This window comes from Pipistrellus hanaki, assembly GCF_964339955.1.
Source record: "Pipistrellus hanaki genome assembly, chromosome: 7".
Classification (NCBI taxonomy): Eukaryota; Metazoa; Chordata; class Mammalia; order Chiroptera; family Vespertilionidae; genus Pipistrellus; species Pipistrellus hanaki.
The window spans coordinates 44,232,372-44,249,621 of record NC_140509.1 but is presented as its reverse complement, the minus strand read 5'-3'; the positions used below and the strand labels follow the sequence as shown (position 1 = coordinate 44,249,621).

Sequence of the window (17,250 nt, the reverse complement as noted above, 5' to 3'; positions counted from 1 at the left end):
AAATAATTAAAAATCAGATTAATTTTTATGCCTTTGGAAAAGACATAAATTTCTTGTACTTCTCTGGCTGCTATGAGACAATGACATGTGGGAAGATATAAATCAAGAAGAATCTGCACTAGGAAGTGTAATTTCATTTAATGTAACAGAAACAAAAAATGATGATTATTGATTCTGGCAAATTACATAGCCTTATACGGACTATTACATGTGAATATCTTAAATTTTATGCTAAAGGAGAAAGATCCAGTTCATTTATTAAAGAATTATTTAGCACATATAATATGGCAGGCACTACGCCAGTCTCTGGAAACATATAGATGATTAAAAACCAATTTTACCTAAAACAGTTTATAGATTAGCAGATGAGACAGATGGGGGAAATTATTCTTAAAGCAAAGTAATGATGGAAGTACGGAGGTCCCTTTACAAATTAAAGGTTGCTCAGGTAAGCCTGGGGAAAACGGGAAACTTTCAGAGCAGGAGCTTTGATCAAAAGACACATAAAATTAAAAAGTAATTCAATTTAAATCGATCTAAAAGAAATATAAAATGTTCAACATTATATAAATAGCTACTAGTGAAATTAAATTGGAAGTACCCTCATTCATACATTTGAAGGTGGGAGTGGATGAGGAGCATGTATGAGAGAGTGAGTATGCCGAGAAGGGGAGAAACAAACAGATATAAAATTTAGGAGAAGGGAAATGGAGATGGAAAGAAGAGAAGTCCTATGACAATACTTTTAATTGGGAGTGGATCAGGGTCACTCATCTGCCTTTCAGACTAGATTGCCAGTATCATCACTTTTTTTTTTTTTTTTTAATGTATGCCATCATGAGTGTTCCTTACAGAACAATGAAATCATTTTCAAGAAAAAGAAGCAGCCGCCAGTGTGGCTCAGTGGTTGAACGTGGACCCAGGAGCAAAGAGACCACAGTTTGATTGCTGGTTAGGGCACATGCTGGGGTTTTGGGCTTCATGCCCAGTAGAGGGTGTGCAGGAGGCAGTCAATCCGTGATGTTCCTCTCTCATTGATGTTTCTACCTCTCTAGATCTCTCCTTTTCTTCTCTCTCTAAAAATCAAAATAGTAAAAAAACAAAAAGAAGAAAATAAAAATCAACTGTGATTTTATTCTTTGCATTTTAGGTGCATATGCTTTTAGACATTTTCCTTGGCATTTTTATAGTATACAAGTAATACATAAGTATGATTTTTAAAGCAAAATGGCATTTTACTCTACTGAATAATATTTGTTATTTTTATCTTTATTGTTGAGAATATTACAAATGTTCCTCCCTTTTTTCCCCTGTTGCTCCCACCACCCATTTCCCACCCTGCCCCAGGCCTTCACCACCCTATTGTCTGTGTTCATGAGCAATGCATATGTGCATATAAGTTCTCTGGTTAATCCTTCCCGTGGGAAGAGTATCATCACTTCTGCTCATGGACCTACACATAGTTAATACCCCATGATGCCCCTCATTCCTATCAATGAACAATCTTTGATCTTGTCTTTTTTATATAACAAAGAACATATGTCCTACTCAACTATAAATTGAATAATATTCAGAATCCTTAGATTTGCTATTAAGGTTCACCATTATCTGGCACAGAGTTGGATCTCTTACTTCTCCCCTCTCTGAAGCTCTACTCCAGAGGAATGGGACTCTTCATTGTCCTTTGTGCAGGTTTTTGCTTATTTAGGGTTTATGTCAATGTCCTGCCTAGGAAGTTTTTTTTTTTGTTTGTTTTTTTGTTTTTGTTTTTTTTTTTGAGGATTTTTCAATTCTCAGTACCCATGTGTTAGACTTTTCAGATTGCTACCAACTGGTAACTAAGACTATTTTAATTACTAAGGACTTTAAGAGAGTGCATGGACGAGTGAGGGATACAGGAAGAAATACCAGCAGATTCAGAACCAGAATTCATTGATAACTGAACCTTTAGAGACGTAACAGCAGCAGCACCTAGCCTGGAAGGAGCACATAAAACAATGCAGCAACTTTATAGTTCCATTGCCTGAGAATCAGGTAGCCCTAATTTATCCTGCCTCTGTTGCTTCTTGACTCTTGCTTCTTTTTCTCAACAACATTCCTCTCATGTTTGGATCTTATGGCTCACTATTCTGCTTATTTCTTCATTTATGTATCTTTTTTATTTTGTGTCATTGGCCCCGAATGCCAGTCAGGCTGAGGAACTCCACCTGTGCACAAATTTGTGCACTGGGCCTCTAGTATGACAATAAAACTCCCTGAAAGAGAAGATTTGATTGAATTCATAAGTCACCATCAATAATAGAGTAGTAATTAGGGGTACTGTCCTAAGCCCTGTTAGACTTTGAATCAAGTACATAGTTCTTAAAACATACATGGTCAAGGTAATGAATTTATGATAAAAAGTGAAGTAACTGAAATAAGGAACTATCTACCATAAGAAGGGATGTTGGGAATGGCAAGCATTCAGACTTATTTGGCAAATGAATAACAAATTGTTTGATAATATCAACTCTTTCTTTCATTATAGATAAAACTTTTATTATTATTTTATTTTTCATAGGTTTAGGTCTTGTCTCTTAAATAAGAAAATGGGATCATTGAAGACAGGGAATTTAAAAATTTTATATATATGATTTTTTAATTAAATTTTTCTAATTAACATGCTATATATTAGATTCCAGAACTTTATCTTATAGTTAGAAGTTTATACCCTTTGACCAACACTCTCCATTTCCCCATCTCTTAGCTCCTGACAACCAACCCCATTTCTACTCTATTTCTATATTCCACATATAAATGAGATCATACAGTGTTTGTCTTTCTCTGACTTATTTCAGTTAGAGTAATGCCCCTGAGATCCATTCATCTTATCACAAAAGGTAGGATTCACTTCTATTTTATGGTTGAATAATATTTCATTTTTACATATACCACATTTTCTTTCTGCATTAATTTGATGATTGATACTTGGGTTATTTCCATATCTTACTATTGTGAAGAATGCTGAAATGAACATGGAGGTACAGGAATCTGTTTGAGATAGTGATTTTATTCCTTTAGATATATCCTCGGAAGTGGAATTGCTGGATTATATGGTGGTTCTATTTAAAACATTTTTAAAAAGTACCCTCCATACTGTTTTCTATAGTGGCTGTACAATTTTACATCCCAACTAATAGTGCACAAGTGTTTCTTTTTTTCCATAGGCTCATCAACAGTTGTAGTCGCTTGTCTAACTGCTAATACTCATCCTTTCAGGTCTGAGATGATATGTCTTTGTGGTTTTGACTTGCATTCCCCTTATGATTAGCTATGTTAAGCATCTTTCCATATGCACTGCCATATGTATGTCTACTCCATTTTATTGAAATGTCTATCCAAGTCCTCTATTTACTTTTAAATCAGACTGTTTTTTTTTTTTACTAGTGTGCTGTGTTACTTTCTTGTATATTTTAGATATTAACTACTTATCAGAAAGATGGTTTGCAGTTACTTTCTCCCATTCTGTAGGTTGTCAATTGCTTATATGGCCTTTATATAACAACTTATATCACAGATGTTTAAAAAATGTTTATTGATTTAAAAAATGCAGCTCAAAAATATTCTTTTCAAAAATATGTCTAAAGTAATTAATTGTTCATGCATGTTATTTCCTTTGTTCCCATGATAACAAGCTAGCAAAAATAGAAATCACTAGTATCATCATATTGATAGTGATAATGATAACCAAGATTTATAAAATACTTTCTATTTTGAAGGATACTTCTTTAAGTCTTTCCAAACAATTTTATTTTTAATTTTCAGATAAACTTCATGAATGTCAAAGACTACAAAGGGTCTGAAATTTTGCTCTACTTACAAGTTACCAAGTTAACCTTCCATCGTTGAATGGATACTGGCTGTACATACAACATTCTTGGCTCAGAGACAAAGAACAGTGTATTAGTCAAAGCAATAGGGGTTGTCAAAGTAACATCAATGTGCCAGTTGCTGGAGCCCAATAGTTTACAATCAATGCAACAAGGGCTAGGTGACATCTTCACACTTATGGGTTGCATTACAGGAAAACAAAAAACAAAACAAAACAACAACAACAACAAAAAAACACCCAAGTTTTAGAAGCAGCAAACTTTTATAAAGAAGCCGCTAGCAAAACTGTCCAAACTTTGCCACAGAGGGAGACATTGTCTTTATTGCTCTGGAGAGCAAACAAAACTTCCCTCTTGCCCACAAAGTCTCTCTCTCTCTCTCTCTCTCTCTCTCTCTCTCTCTCTCTCTCTCTCTCTCTCTTCCCTCTCCCTTCTTCCCCTCTCTGTTTTGCTAATTCTCACTGAAGGATATTTTCCCCATTGATTTTTCGAGAAAGTAGAAGAGGGCAGGGGGAGAGACAGAGAGAGAGAACAATGGTTGTGAGAGATGAGAGACACATTCATTGGTTGCCTCTCGCGTGTGTCCCAACCAGGGCCGTGGATCTAGCCTGCAACCAAGATATATGCCCTTGACCTGACTCGAACCCAGGAACCCTTCAGCCACTGGCAGATGCTCTATACACTGAGCCTAACTGGCTAGGGCAGAAAAGCATTGTCTTTTAACATTCAGGGCTGTTGGCTGTACCGTGTACAAACATTCATGAGAAGGTAATCCATAGCAAAAGCTGCCTGTGCTTCTGCCCGAAGATGTGCAGAAATATGGGAGATCCCTGAGAATAAATTCCCAAAATGAGATGCACAGTTTTAAGCCCTATCTTATGGGTGAAGAGACTATATTTTAGAAAATTTAAGAAACATGTCTCATAGCAAAGAATGTATAAGTAGCAAAGTCATAAGGTGGCCTCATGTCCTGTGACTGCAGGTCCCTTTTCACTTGATCTTGCTGTCCTCCAGGTCCTCACTGTTCATTGCTAATGAAGAGGCTAGTGGCTCAGGCCTAGGCTTCTTTTCAATTACATGGAACATAGTTAGGAGTCAGACATTGTTTCTACATTAGCTACAGTACCAGTCATCAAGAATTTACTGCTTTTGATTGTTTTGGCTAGTTTCTAAGTGCCAGTGTTGTACCTTGAACAAATGAGTAAGATCATTTCATATAGCCAACAAAAACAGAGACCTAAATAAACCTTCTCATGTCCGTGTAACAATAAAGAATTTGGCCTTTGCTGTTAAAAGCACATTGATTTTCTTGAAACCGTTTTTTTTTTTTTTTTTTTTAAAAAAGCAGACATTGACTTTATTCCAATTAGAACTGAAGGTTACAAGTGTTAATCCATCGGTGTCACAAGACCCAGGGTTCGCACTGGGGAGGACTTTTGACACATGTATTTGTAGTAATTTTTCATGTAAAATATAGCAGAGTGTTTTTGGAGAGAAAAATGTGCCTGGATTATTTCAGCAACATAATTGAGTGTTTTTATGTGTGTCATGGCATTTCTTAAAACTTTGGCTGGGATGGTGGCATTTCACATCACAGAAAAGGAAATAAAGCTGTATTGTAGTTTGCTTACAGCAGTACCTAGAAAAAATTGAAATTTCAAAGGAGCGAGAGTTTTCCTTGTGGTAAGCAGGGGTCTGGGTAGCATTTTCATTTCCTGTCTCTTTGACTTCCAGTGCCCCCCTTCAAAAAGTTCTGAATACAGAAAGCAGAACTTGCCTCCAGCACAAAACCAGAGCTCACTTTTATTATTGTTGTTTCAGGGCTCCTGGATCTCATGCTGAACCTTAAAATCCTATTCGCAGCTCAGCTGCCAGCAAGCTGTGAGCTAGGCAGTGAGAAGTGGAAGAAATAACAGGCTTCACCATGCAATCAGTAGTTCCCTACTGCAACCATATGTCATGCCTAGAATCCAGGAGACTTGAAAAGCCTTGAAAAACTGCAATGCCACTAGTGCTCCTACTGGGAATTAGTGACGGGCAAGTGCCTGTCAGAGGGGTTAGAAAAATAGAAGGAACCAAGCAAAAGAACTGAGCTAAGGGAAGTGATCAAAATAATTGTTCTCTATGGATGCCATCATTAAGTGATTATAACTTCTATCTGTGAAATGCCTCTTGACCCCAGCAATCAAATGCTAAGTGCCTAATGCTAAGGAAGTATAAACACCCTTTATAATAATGTAGCTTCATGTCACAGTAACAAATAGTTATCATAACCACTATAATAAATTCTTTCTGTCTCGTCAACTTTTATTTTTAAAAGGTAATATATCATTTGTGATTAAGTGCAAATGCTTCAAAATAAAAAAGAATCAAATCCTCACGTTATTCCTTCTAGTTAGGCAATATTTGAAAAATGTTGTTTTCTTCCTCCAAAACACAGTTTCTCAGCTGTAAAATGGAAATAATCATACTTAACCTGAAATATGTACAGCTTTATACCATGTCAGGGATATGGAAATATTAAATAAATGATGTTATTAATAATTATAGGAAGAAGCACAAGTATTATTTTTAAGGTTGCATATGGATGTTAATATTTCATTTTGTGGATATGATTAAAATAAAATAAAGTATGTACATTTTAGTTAAAATATTACATTTTTTATTTTACATTTATCAGTGTACAAGGGTCACTGATTTCTATGTTCTATAGAAATTTATATAAGTCAAACAAGTATTCATAATACACACCTACATACATTTAGATTTTTATGAAACTGTGAAAGGCAATTTAAACCTGTAATTGGATTGTGTTTAAAAGAGTTATTTTAAAAAATCCATTATTGGGATCTTGGAACCCATTTTCTCTTTGAAATAATGCTATAAATTGCAGTGAAACTCCCTGACCAGCTCTGAAAAATCTTTTAACCTTTCCTATTCTTAAAATATTGTGTTAGCTGAACCATGCTGAATATATCTGATCATTATATAACAATTTTTGATAGGAAAATGACTCCTAATTCCCTCCTTTAAACATGGAAACATACCAATATATATATTATTTTGAGCGTGCATATAGTGCCCATAGCTGAAAGTCACTATTTGAAGACTGAAGTAAATTATTATATTATATTATTGTATTTTAGATAGATTACATATTCAATTATATACTGTACTTTATTTTAGGTCTATTTTATATTAAATTAATGCCTTAATTCTTTCTGCTTTTAAAATTATATAAAAAAAAGATAAGAAGCAGTTCCCTCTGTGAGTTCATCTTTAAGGCTTCATAGCAAGGCAACATCATTCCTGCCAGTTATTCATAAGAATGCGGCATAGATTCACTTGAAAATAATCATGTCAAACCAAGTCCAATCCTGTTTTACATATGGTTGTGTGGTGCACAGAGGAATGGCATGAGTACTGTGTTATTTTAGGGAATATTTGGAAACAGGATTCTATCCCATCCTTGTGAATAAGATAGCAAAGGTGACCTGGATGCGAGACCTATGATGTGGATTTACAGAAGTGAGAACAGCCAGTTTAATACGTGCTAATTGAATGTTTGGTTTCTGTCTAAAGATAGGATGCTAGGAGTGGTGCATTTCCCAGTCCTTTTCAAGAGCTGTGTCAGTGACTTGGAGGCAACACATACCAACTTTCTACAGAAAGAAAGTTAGAAAAGATGTCTTGTGTGAGGCCTCATCCCACGTGGCTCAGGGTTCGGGATCTGGAGAAGGGCTGCAGGCAAATGACAGGATAAGACAACAAATAATAATTTGGAAATTGGGGGCCAGGCAGAGTCCAATGCAAGGGGAAGGACTTCACTGGTGCCCAGGCCTTGACTACCTTTTATTCAATTTTGGATACACATATTGTCCTTAGGCAAGCAATGCAGGTAACAGACAGACTATCTTAAAGGTCAGTAAATATTAGTAAAGATTTACTTTGAGACTATTTGGTCAGGAAATTGCTTGAGCCACCATTGTCTTGACTAAACAATGGTGCATAGCTCTGGCCCTTGCCAGAGTTCATGGTTCATCAGGGTTTCTGGCTCCTTGTTTACACTTTTCTGATTTTCTGATAGTGAAGACAATGGGTAGTTTCCAACAATGTCTGACTAAATTCACATTCCAAACAAACTTGGAAATAAATGAAAAAATAATTGACTTTAACTAGAATAAATGTAAATTTCTTCATGTAAATTCAGTAAATACTTTACACAAATTATAAATTGGGAGGAGTCCATCCTGATGGCATTGCAGGTGAAAAAAGTATGATGATTTTAGTTGATCAATTAATAGGTAATCAATATTATCCCAGCCTTGGCTGTACCTTCCTCCTTTATTCTGACAGGTTTTTAGAGTAGCTGCTGTATGTCCCACTGGACCACAAGCTATTTTGTTTTGTAACCAAAGCACTTTAGTCCAGTACATGATAGATTCTCAATAAATATCTGTAATGAATGAACTGAATTTATGATGGGGCTAATAAAAAGGTAAGCACAATCCTAAACCACTTTAATAGATTTATAATGCACAGAGCATGAGAAGTTATGATCCAATAAATTTACCATTGACTATTTCTAGCACACTTAGTTTGAGCAAAATATTTAAAAATAGAATTGACCAAATACACATTTAAAGTACAAAAATCAGCATGGCAAAGTGGCTAAAATGATATTTTATGAGAAAGAAGAAATAAATACAAAGAGGCTGATAAGAAAAATGTTTTCGAGTATTTTACGATTTCTCTTTATAGAGTAGACAGACAGATTTATGCTGTCTCCTGAGGCCGGAATAGCACAATGAGCACATGAATGATCAACTGTGGCCTCACAAGGGAACTTGAGAGTGAATGCAAGGGTATACAAATAAAATGTGCTGCCTCAGAGGTAGTCAATTCTTGTTTATTGGAAGTATTTAAGCAGGTAACATCTGTCAGGATGCAGCAGAGGGAATTTCTCGGTGTGTATGATTCTTTTTTCAGTGTGTACAATATGTAAAGTCTTTTTTCAGCTCTCGCTACCCGTTCTCTCATCAGCAATTGCTCACAGCCAGAGCCATATCTTCTTCAGGATTTTAAAAGTGCAGTAACTGTTGCTTGAATTAAAGAAATGGAATGCCTTCAGAAACAACTTTCTGTCAAACTCATTTCTAACATAAGGTAACTTGATAATTTTCTTTCTCCTTCTGCTTCTCCTACTCTGTTCCTCTCTACCTCTTCCTCCTCCTTTTTGTTGCTGTTCAATGTTATTATTATTCTTTTCCTTCATCTTCTTCCATATATTCCCCTCCTCCTCTTCCTTCTCTTCATTTTTTTTTCTTTTCATCTTTTTCTCTCTTGACTTCTTTCTCCTTGCATTCTTGGTAAATATCAGCTGTAAAGAAAAATAATACTGTTTTTCTTCTTTGGAGATAATTTTATTGGTTTTATTAGAACATATTTTGTTATTTTCCATCAATATTCATAGCTTGTGAGATAAGCTAGTTAAAATGTGAATGCACCAAAGTTTTCATGTTGGAAGTGATGGTATTTCTAAGAGAAAAAAAAGTAACACTGTTTAGAGGTAATAATGCACACTATAAAAACCCAGGGTATTGAAGAAAACATTCATAATACAAGAAACAGGAATGATCAGTTATGATATACATATAATATGTATTCCTAAAACATATTAAAATGTTACTGATGAAATTGTGAGAGTATTGAAATGTGTGTGATTGAAATTGCCAGGTTTGATGTTCGTGATTCATTCATATAAAATGATGTAATAAACTATTTTCATTTCTTTCAAAGCTATACATATCAATATGGTTTATAACCGTGCTAATATAGCAGTCAACAGCCACATGTGGTTACTGACCTCTTTAAATGTGACTATGTGAACTGAGATGTGCTCTCAGAGTAAAATACAGTTTTCAAGAGTTGGTGCTAAAAAAAAAAAAAAGAACTGTAATTTGTCTCACTAATACTATAAAATATTCACTATATGTTTAAATGATTCTTTGGATCTTTTAGGTTAAGAATATATATTATTTAAATTATTTTTACTTTCTTTAATGTGGATACTAAAATTTTTAACTTATATGTGTGGTTTGGATTTGTAGCTCACATTATATTTCTGTTGTATAATCCTGATTAATAATGTATTGAAATCAAACTTTCACAGATCTTAACTTGGAAACTGGATGGAAACTTAGTTTGATCACCCATAAAATGTTAAGCACTCAAGATTTTAAACCTCTAACAGTGTTTTTCAACCTTTTTTGGGCAAAGGCACACTTGTTTCATGAAAAAAATCACGAGGCACACCACCATTAGAAAATGTTAAAAAATTTAACTCTGTGCCTACATTGACTATATATAAAGTAATTCTCTTGAATAGGAATCAAATAAACACAAAGAAAGTATTTTATAATTACTTTATTATGAAATATTAAGTAAACAAAATAGTGAAAAATTATAAAATTCTTGTCTTGTCTGCACCTACGGCACACCAGGCAACAGTGTGCCGCGGAACAGCAGTTGAAAAACGCTGCTCTAACAGAGCTCTTTTGAGGAAACATTATGTGCCCAAATCTTTTGAATGCACACCTCATAATTAAATATATCTATATATATCTATATATATTGATATATATCTATATATCCATATATATAGATATATATATGTGTGTATGTATATAGATATGTGTGTATATATATATATATATATATATTCATTGATTGCAATAATTTCATTTTGTACTCTATTAGATTCTGAAACACAGTAGTGAGTTCAGCATTCAATGAGAACAAAATAAATAAACTATTCTCTTTTCTTCCTCTACATAGATTATTTTGAAATCAGCAATTCGGAAGGGAACCACAAACATAACAACTATCAGCTCCAATTCAGGAGGCCTTGTTCTGTTTGTTATCAACTCCCTTTTCCTAAATTGTCCTCCAAACAGAAACAACAGCAGAAATGCCTACAGGCACCGGGAGTTTTCCACTCAGCCTTTGGCAATCAGGTCCTGCAAAGAAGGATGACATTAACCAGAAACTAGGCTATGCAGACAACATCTACCAAGCAGAGCCTAAACGTTTTAGAATGGTGGTTTCAATTCTATGCTCTCTGGCCTTCAGTCTTCATTTCCCTATTCCGCTCCCCACTGTTCTTTCATAGCTTGAGTACAAACTGTAAATATTTCATATTTGATTTCATCTAAAGTACTTGGAAACAAAAGTTTGAATGAGATCCTAAGGGCCTAGATTTTTTTTATAAATAGCTATAGTAAAACATTAAAGAGCCATTCTGCCACCTCAGGAAACAGCCTAGAGGAAAAAGGACTAGGATGATCATTTTACTGGTTATACACCAGGCCCAGAAGGAATGGTAATATCATAAATTATTCTGTGGGTATCACTGATGTAATTCTTCAGAGTTTGATATTCCAGTGAGTCTATAATTGTATTCACAATGGAAGTGGAGAGTTGAAATAAATACAAGAACATTTTAGGCCTCTTGGAAGCTTATGTTAAATTCTAGAATTTGACAAGCCTCTGTTTCATGGAATTTTTTATATCCAAAAAAATGTATGCAATTAGCTACAAAAAAAAATATATATATATATATAAAATTGCAGCTGAGAAAAAAGTTTCACACATGAGTACTTGATATCATTAGGTTTTAAATGGGGCAGGTTTGCCTGGTAGGTGAGATCAAGAAAGATTTTTTTCAAAAGTGATTATCAAGGTGAGGCTGAATGATAAATAAGAATTTAATATGTGAAGAAAGAACTGAAGATTTGTCCCTGAATAATATCATGTACAAGTCTTACAGAGAGAAGGAGCACAGTATGAGGGCAGCAAATCTGTGGCAAAGAGGAAGGGAGAGATTGAGATACAATGAATGATAAGTTGGGGCCAAACCATTGTAGAGCGCTGAGTATTCCATACTTACATGTATGGAATAGTAAGAAGCCATCAAAATGTGTTCAGCAGGGAGTAGACATGTTTGAATTTGTACGTTAAAATATCACTCTGAAAAAAATTATTCTGGTATCTTCATGAAGACAAACTGGACAGGAACTAAAAAAGGGTGCATGGAGACACATTAGAAAGCAATTGTAGCAGTGTGAATGGCAAAGAATGGTAAGGAATTGGAAGCAGTAGAGAGAAATGGTGAGATCTGATGGAATGTTGGCTTGCTATAGGATTTTATGATGAAAAATTATGTTCTTCTGGATTTTGAGAGATATATTGCATTGTTGCCTTCTTATCCTTTTTCTTTGAATATTTTTAGATATTTCTTTTATATTTTGGGGTATTCTCTTTATTCTAATGCTTTCAAATATTGTAAAATATATGCTGGTTTGTGTGTGTGTGTGTGTGTGTGTGTGTGTGTGTGTGGAGAGAGAGAGAGAGAGAGAGAGAGAGAGAGAGAGAGAGAGAGAGAGAGATTTTCATTCATAGTACTCAGCATTTGATGAGATCTTTTAGTCTGGGAACTTGTTTGCCCTTATGTTATAAGAAATAGTCTCTGCTAATTAATTAACTTCACCATTAGCTATTTTTCAAAGATAGTGAAATTCTATTGTCTACCAATATCTTCTCCCTCTTTCTCTTTGTTTGTAGCTATTTGTAACTTAAAAAAAAAAATTATCTTTATAGTAAGGCCTTACAGCATGTGGACAATTCAACATGCTTATTAGAGAGTCTCATGATATTGATTTTTACTGTTTTCTTTTTCTTGCTAGTATTGCTTCCAGCAGTCTTCAAGAGGTTATTTTGCTTTTATAAGACATTATTACTTTATAGGTATGGCTTAAAAAAAACACATGCAAAAGCCATTATAGAGCATTTTTACACCACAGTAAAGAGTTTACAGAATGTAAAATAAACACTAACAGCAGCAACAACAAAAACATAAAGAGGAGGAAATTTATAACTCATGATTTATCAAAGATTTACTTACCTTATACTATTAAATTTTCCTCTCTTACCAACAATTGCCGTCCTTAATGTGATAGAAAACATGGCCATTGAAAGTGCCAAAATTTTACATCTTATTTCTGTTATAGAATGGTAAGAAGCTAGGAAAATTCCAGGAAAAGTGGAATAGGGAAATGAAAACTGATAGTTAAACAGCAGTAAATCCTATCTTCCCTAAACGAAGGACAGTTAAGAGTAAATGTTGGTACTTCTCCTCTCCAGCAAGAGGATAAATAATTTAAATCACCCTACTCAGGGAGTTAGGTAACAGATATCCAGTTAAGTGCCATTTGCCAAACACACCAAGAACAGACAAATTAAGATAATAAATCTCATTTTGCTCTATCAGCATAAAGCTGATGAATATTCTATTGATCAGCCCCCAAGACCTCCCCTAAATGCCCGGCTTTAAAACCCCTGAACTGAAAGTCACAGTATGCACATTCCCTCTCCTCCCCAGCACATATTCCCTAACTTCTAAGGGACCCCATGAAACTTGCAACCAGGGGAACAGTGAGCAGCAACAGCTCATCATTATGGCACCTTGGGACAATGAAATGGTAGAAAACGTGGCAGTGGATTCGAGCATTTTAACATAATCAGTAGTGCTCTAAGTGTCTATATGAGCTAGTTATAATTCCGAAAATAACTCAATCTAGAGAAAGAATAATTTAAAATATTAAAATGACAATACAATATCCCATATCCATGGTTTCACCCTCCATGGTTTCCTATGATTAACTTGGGTCAAAAATTATTAACTGAAAAATTCCAGAAATAAACTATTCATAAATTTTAAATCCAGCAAGGTACCGAGTTGTAGGGAGCAGTTATAGGGTTAAGCCTCGGACTGACCTGCTGGCAAAGTCACAAAAAAGTCCCAGCTTGGAGGGCATAGTCCTCTAAGCATAAAGCTTGATCTTGTGACTGTTCCCTAGATCTTTCCTGGGTGGCGAATGGGCTGTGGGAGGGGCAGCAAGTGCTGCCAAAACAAGTGAAACTTACAAGAACATTGTAAATTACCTTGTTTGCCCCTGACCATAAATAAAGTATTAGCTTTGCAGTCTGGATCTGTTCTGTGGCCTCAGCCAGGCACAGAAGATCCACGTAGTCCCAGCTTATTGTCCTGTCTGTCTTTTTCTTCATCCTTCACTGCCCTCCCTCAGGCTCACCGAACCCTTGGCTGTGCTGGCACCACGCAGCAAGTAGCATAACAAAATCTCTTGCCATCCTGCTCCATCCTATCTGGTATGTGAACTATCCATTTATCCAGCCTATCTATGAGACATATACGCTATCCTTCCCTTTGTCACTTAGTTATCATATAGACTTTTGATATATCACAGTGCCGATGTTCAAATAACCCTTATTTTACTTAATAATGGCTCCAAAGTGCAAGAGTAGTGATGCTAGCAATTCAATGGGCCAAAAAGAAGCCATAATAATCTCTTACTGTGCCAAATTTATAAATGAAGCTTTATCATAAGAATGTATGTATAGTAAAAAACAAACAAACAAAAAACCACTATGCATAAATGCATAAGATTTGGTACTATCTGATAGTTCAGGTTTCTCTTTGGGTTCTTGGAAATTATCCCCAGTGAATAAGGGGGGACTACTGTATACAAACTAAGAATATGTATTTTTTTAAAAAAATATTGATAATAAAATATGGATTAAGTCAATTATTGGAGCATAGGAACAAATTTACTGGTACTTTCAAAGTGATCTTGATTTCTCTTTTAGGCATCCATGATAAATAGGTGATGGAGTCAGTAAGTTTAAAATTAAAGATAAATTCTCAAATGATCTCAAACCAATAGACTGGATACATAAGAAACACAATTGGGTCATGGTTAGAAAGAAAATTCTATTTGTTTTAATCTTTCAAACAGGCTATTCACCTGTTTAATTTTAACAGGAATCCATTACTTAACCTCCTTATGAATTCTAGAATTTGGAAAATGTATTTTACTTCAAAAGCATAGTGAAAATCATTTTTAAAGTTTCCCTTACTTCAGGTAAATGTATTAAATAAATACTGAAGACACTTCTATCGGTCTGTGTTTTTGTTTGTTTGTTTGTTTTAATTTAACCCAACTAAAAAATAAGTAACTAAATTGACTTCTGAGCTGGGCCATGAAGAAGGGCCCCCTGTAGTATCTGGAATGAATTGAAACTCTTTTTCCTTGGGGGCCTAGGGCAAGTGGCAGACCCTTTCTTTTGGTAACCTTTCCTTTAACTACCTCTTCCATTTCCTATAAGCTCAAATTATTACCCTTAAAGAGCATTTGATCTGGAACCATTGTGTACCTAATTAAAAAAAAAAGCATTTTAATTGTAGATACAGATACTGACATACTTAAAATTCTGCTGTTTAAATGCTTTCTCCCTCCTTTCTTTTTTAACTTCCTGGTTTTGCAGGTGAATCATGATTAAATTTCACCTTCAATAGGTCGAATTTGAAATTAGCCCCTATAGCTATATCTTTGCTTAATATTATCACATATTGTTGTGAGGATAGTTATGGAGAAGGATTGAGAGCATATGTTTTAGGTAAGAAACAAAAGAAAACAAACAAAACACCTTAATTTTGAGATACGTATAAACTGTATCACAAGAAATAGTCAGTTTTTAAGTTCGTTGCTAGTTTTGCATCACTTCCACCCTCCAGCAAGATGTCAGGGATGATAATGGAAGGTTGGCATAGAAAAAGGAATTTACATTGTTCTTTCTATTTACTTAGGTTGCAGGGAAGAACCTGGAACTTTATGATTTAAAATATGTTTTCTGGAAAATATTACAAAATCATTAATACACATTAGACCAATTTTTAAGATCTAGTCACATTGGCACTTCAGACTATGCTAATTTTTTATTTGTTTCTTAAGAATTTTTAAAATATATGTTTTGAAATAAGTTCTACTGAAAGCAAAGTAATGATAAAAGCAATTAGTTTTGTTTTTTTTCCTTTAGTATTGTATTCTATGATTTTCAGTTGAGAATTCAAATTTAATGAACTAAGGGAGAAACTGGCTTCTAAGAATTTCATTAAAAATCAAAGCTCTTTCTTCTCTCCAATGAGAATATGCCAAATTGCCTATAGTAATGATCTTCTGTGAAGTTTTCAAAGCTTGATTAAGCTTATCCCATCTTAAGAGTTATGTGTGATTTGTTATATGTAGTAGACAATGTTCAGAGTTGTTAATTAAAATACACATTAATCACGCATGTGTTTACCACTAGTGATACTAACTCAACAACCGTTTCCCCATTCTATTTTGGTTAGATGCACTATTATAATTGGATTTAGATTTTGACTGAAAATATTCTTTGAAGCACTCTAAGATGTAATGATTTTTAATTATGATTAACTGCTAACTGAAGAGTAAATAAACAAACAAACCAAACTAAACACTTCTGTGTATTTTGTCATACTAGTTTAAGATTCTGAAACAATCACAAAATATAGCTTCTTATTAAAAATAGGAGATTAGAAAATCGATTAGTAAGAGAAACTAAGAGTACCAATAGAGAATAAAAAAGACAATAGCACTGCTAAAACAAACTAAATGAGGTAAAAAAAAATGAAAACAAGCTATTTTAACTAAAACATACTGTAAAAGTGAAAAGTGAGTTGTGATGGTTTATATCACACACAGCCCTTTGTCCACATCAATGGAAATTTAATATATAACTAGGGAGTTGGGGAAAATCTAATCAAATCACACCCAGAGCATACTATTTACTTCTAGGAACAAGCCTTTAAGGAAATTACTAATATAAACTAGACTCTATTTAAATGTGCATGACCAGGCAGTGAAGGGATCTGGACTAAGGTATAATAGGGAATGGAGATATTTATTCTATCACAGGACAGAGATTGCAGGCTTAAAATATTTGTAGGGGTGAGACAAAGATAGAAATTAAAATTGTTCTGTGTAATTATCAAGAAGCTGGACTTTACCAAACCGATTTAAAATACTGTGCAAACCAGAAGAACTGGTTTGATTAAAAAATATATATTTTTATTATTCAGACCTTAATGAAGATAAAACAAACTTTCATAAATATTGGGTTCTTCCACCTTGGAAAATATTCAAAACCAGAGATTGAGATTACAAACTGGTGAGGTTAGAAAAGTATTGGGAACATTTTATTGCTATGAAATTTATACTACTGGAGGCCTAGGGCATGAAATTTATGTAGGAGTGTGAGGTGTCCCACAAACCCAGCCTACCCCCTCTCCAATCTGGGACATTCCTCTCACAATCCAGGACTGCTGGCTCCCAACTGCTTGCCTGCCTGCCTTTCTGATTGCCCCTAACTGCTTCTGCCTGCCAGCCGGATTGATGCCTAAGTGCTCCTCTGAGAGCATGATTGCCCCTAACTGCCCTCCCCT

At 34.6% G+C, this 17,250-nt stretch overlaps 1 protein-coding gene across 1 annotated transcript in view; it reads right to left on the bottom strand.

Annotated features, from left to right (window-relative positions):
* Window positions 1-8,782: 8,782 nt before the first annotated feature.
* Window positions 8,783-17,250, bottom strand: part of LOC311625610 (uncharacterized protein) — a 202,268-nt gene continuing 193,800 nt past the window's right edge. The window contains exon 3 of the mRNA XM_084890117.1: window positions 8,783-9,249. Coding sequence (XP_084746243.1) covers window positions 8,920-9,249 — 330 coding nt within the window. The 3' untranslated portion in view covers window positions 8,783-8,919. The remainder of the gene's footprint in view (window positions 9,250-17,250) is intronic.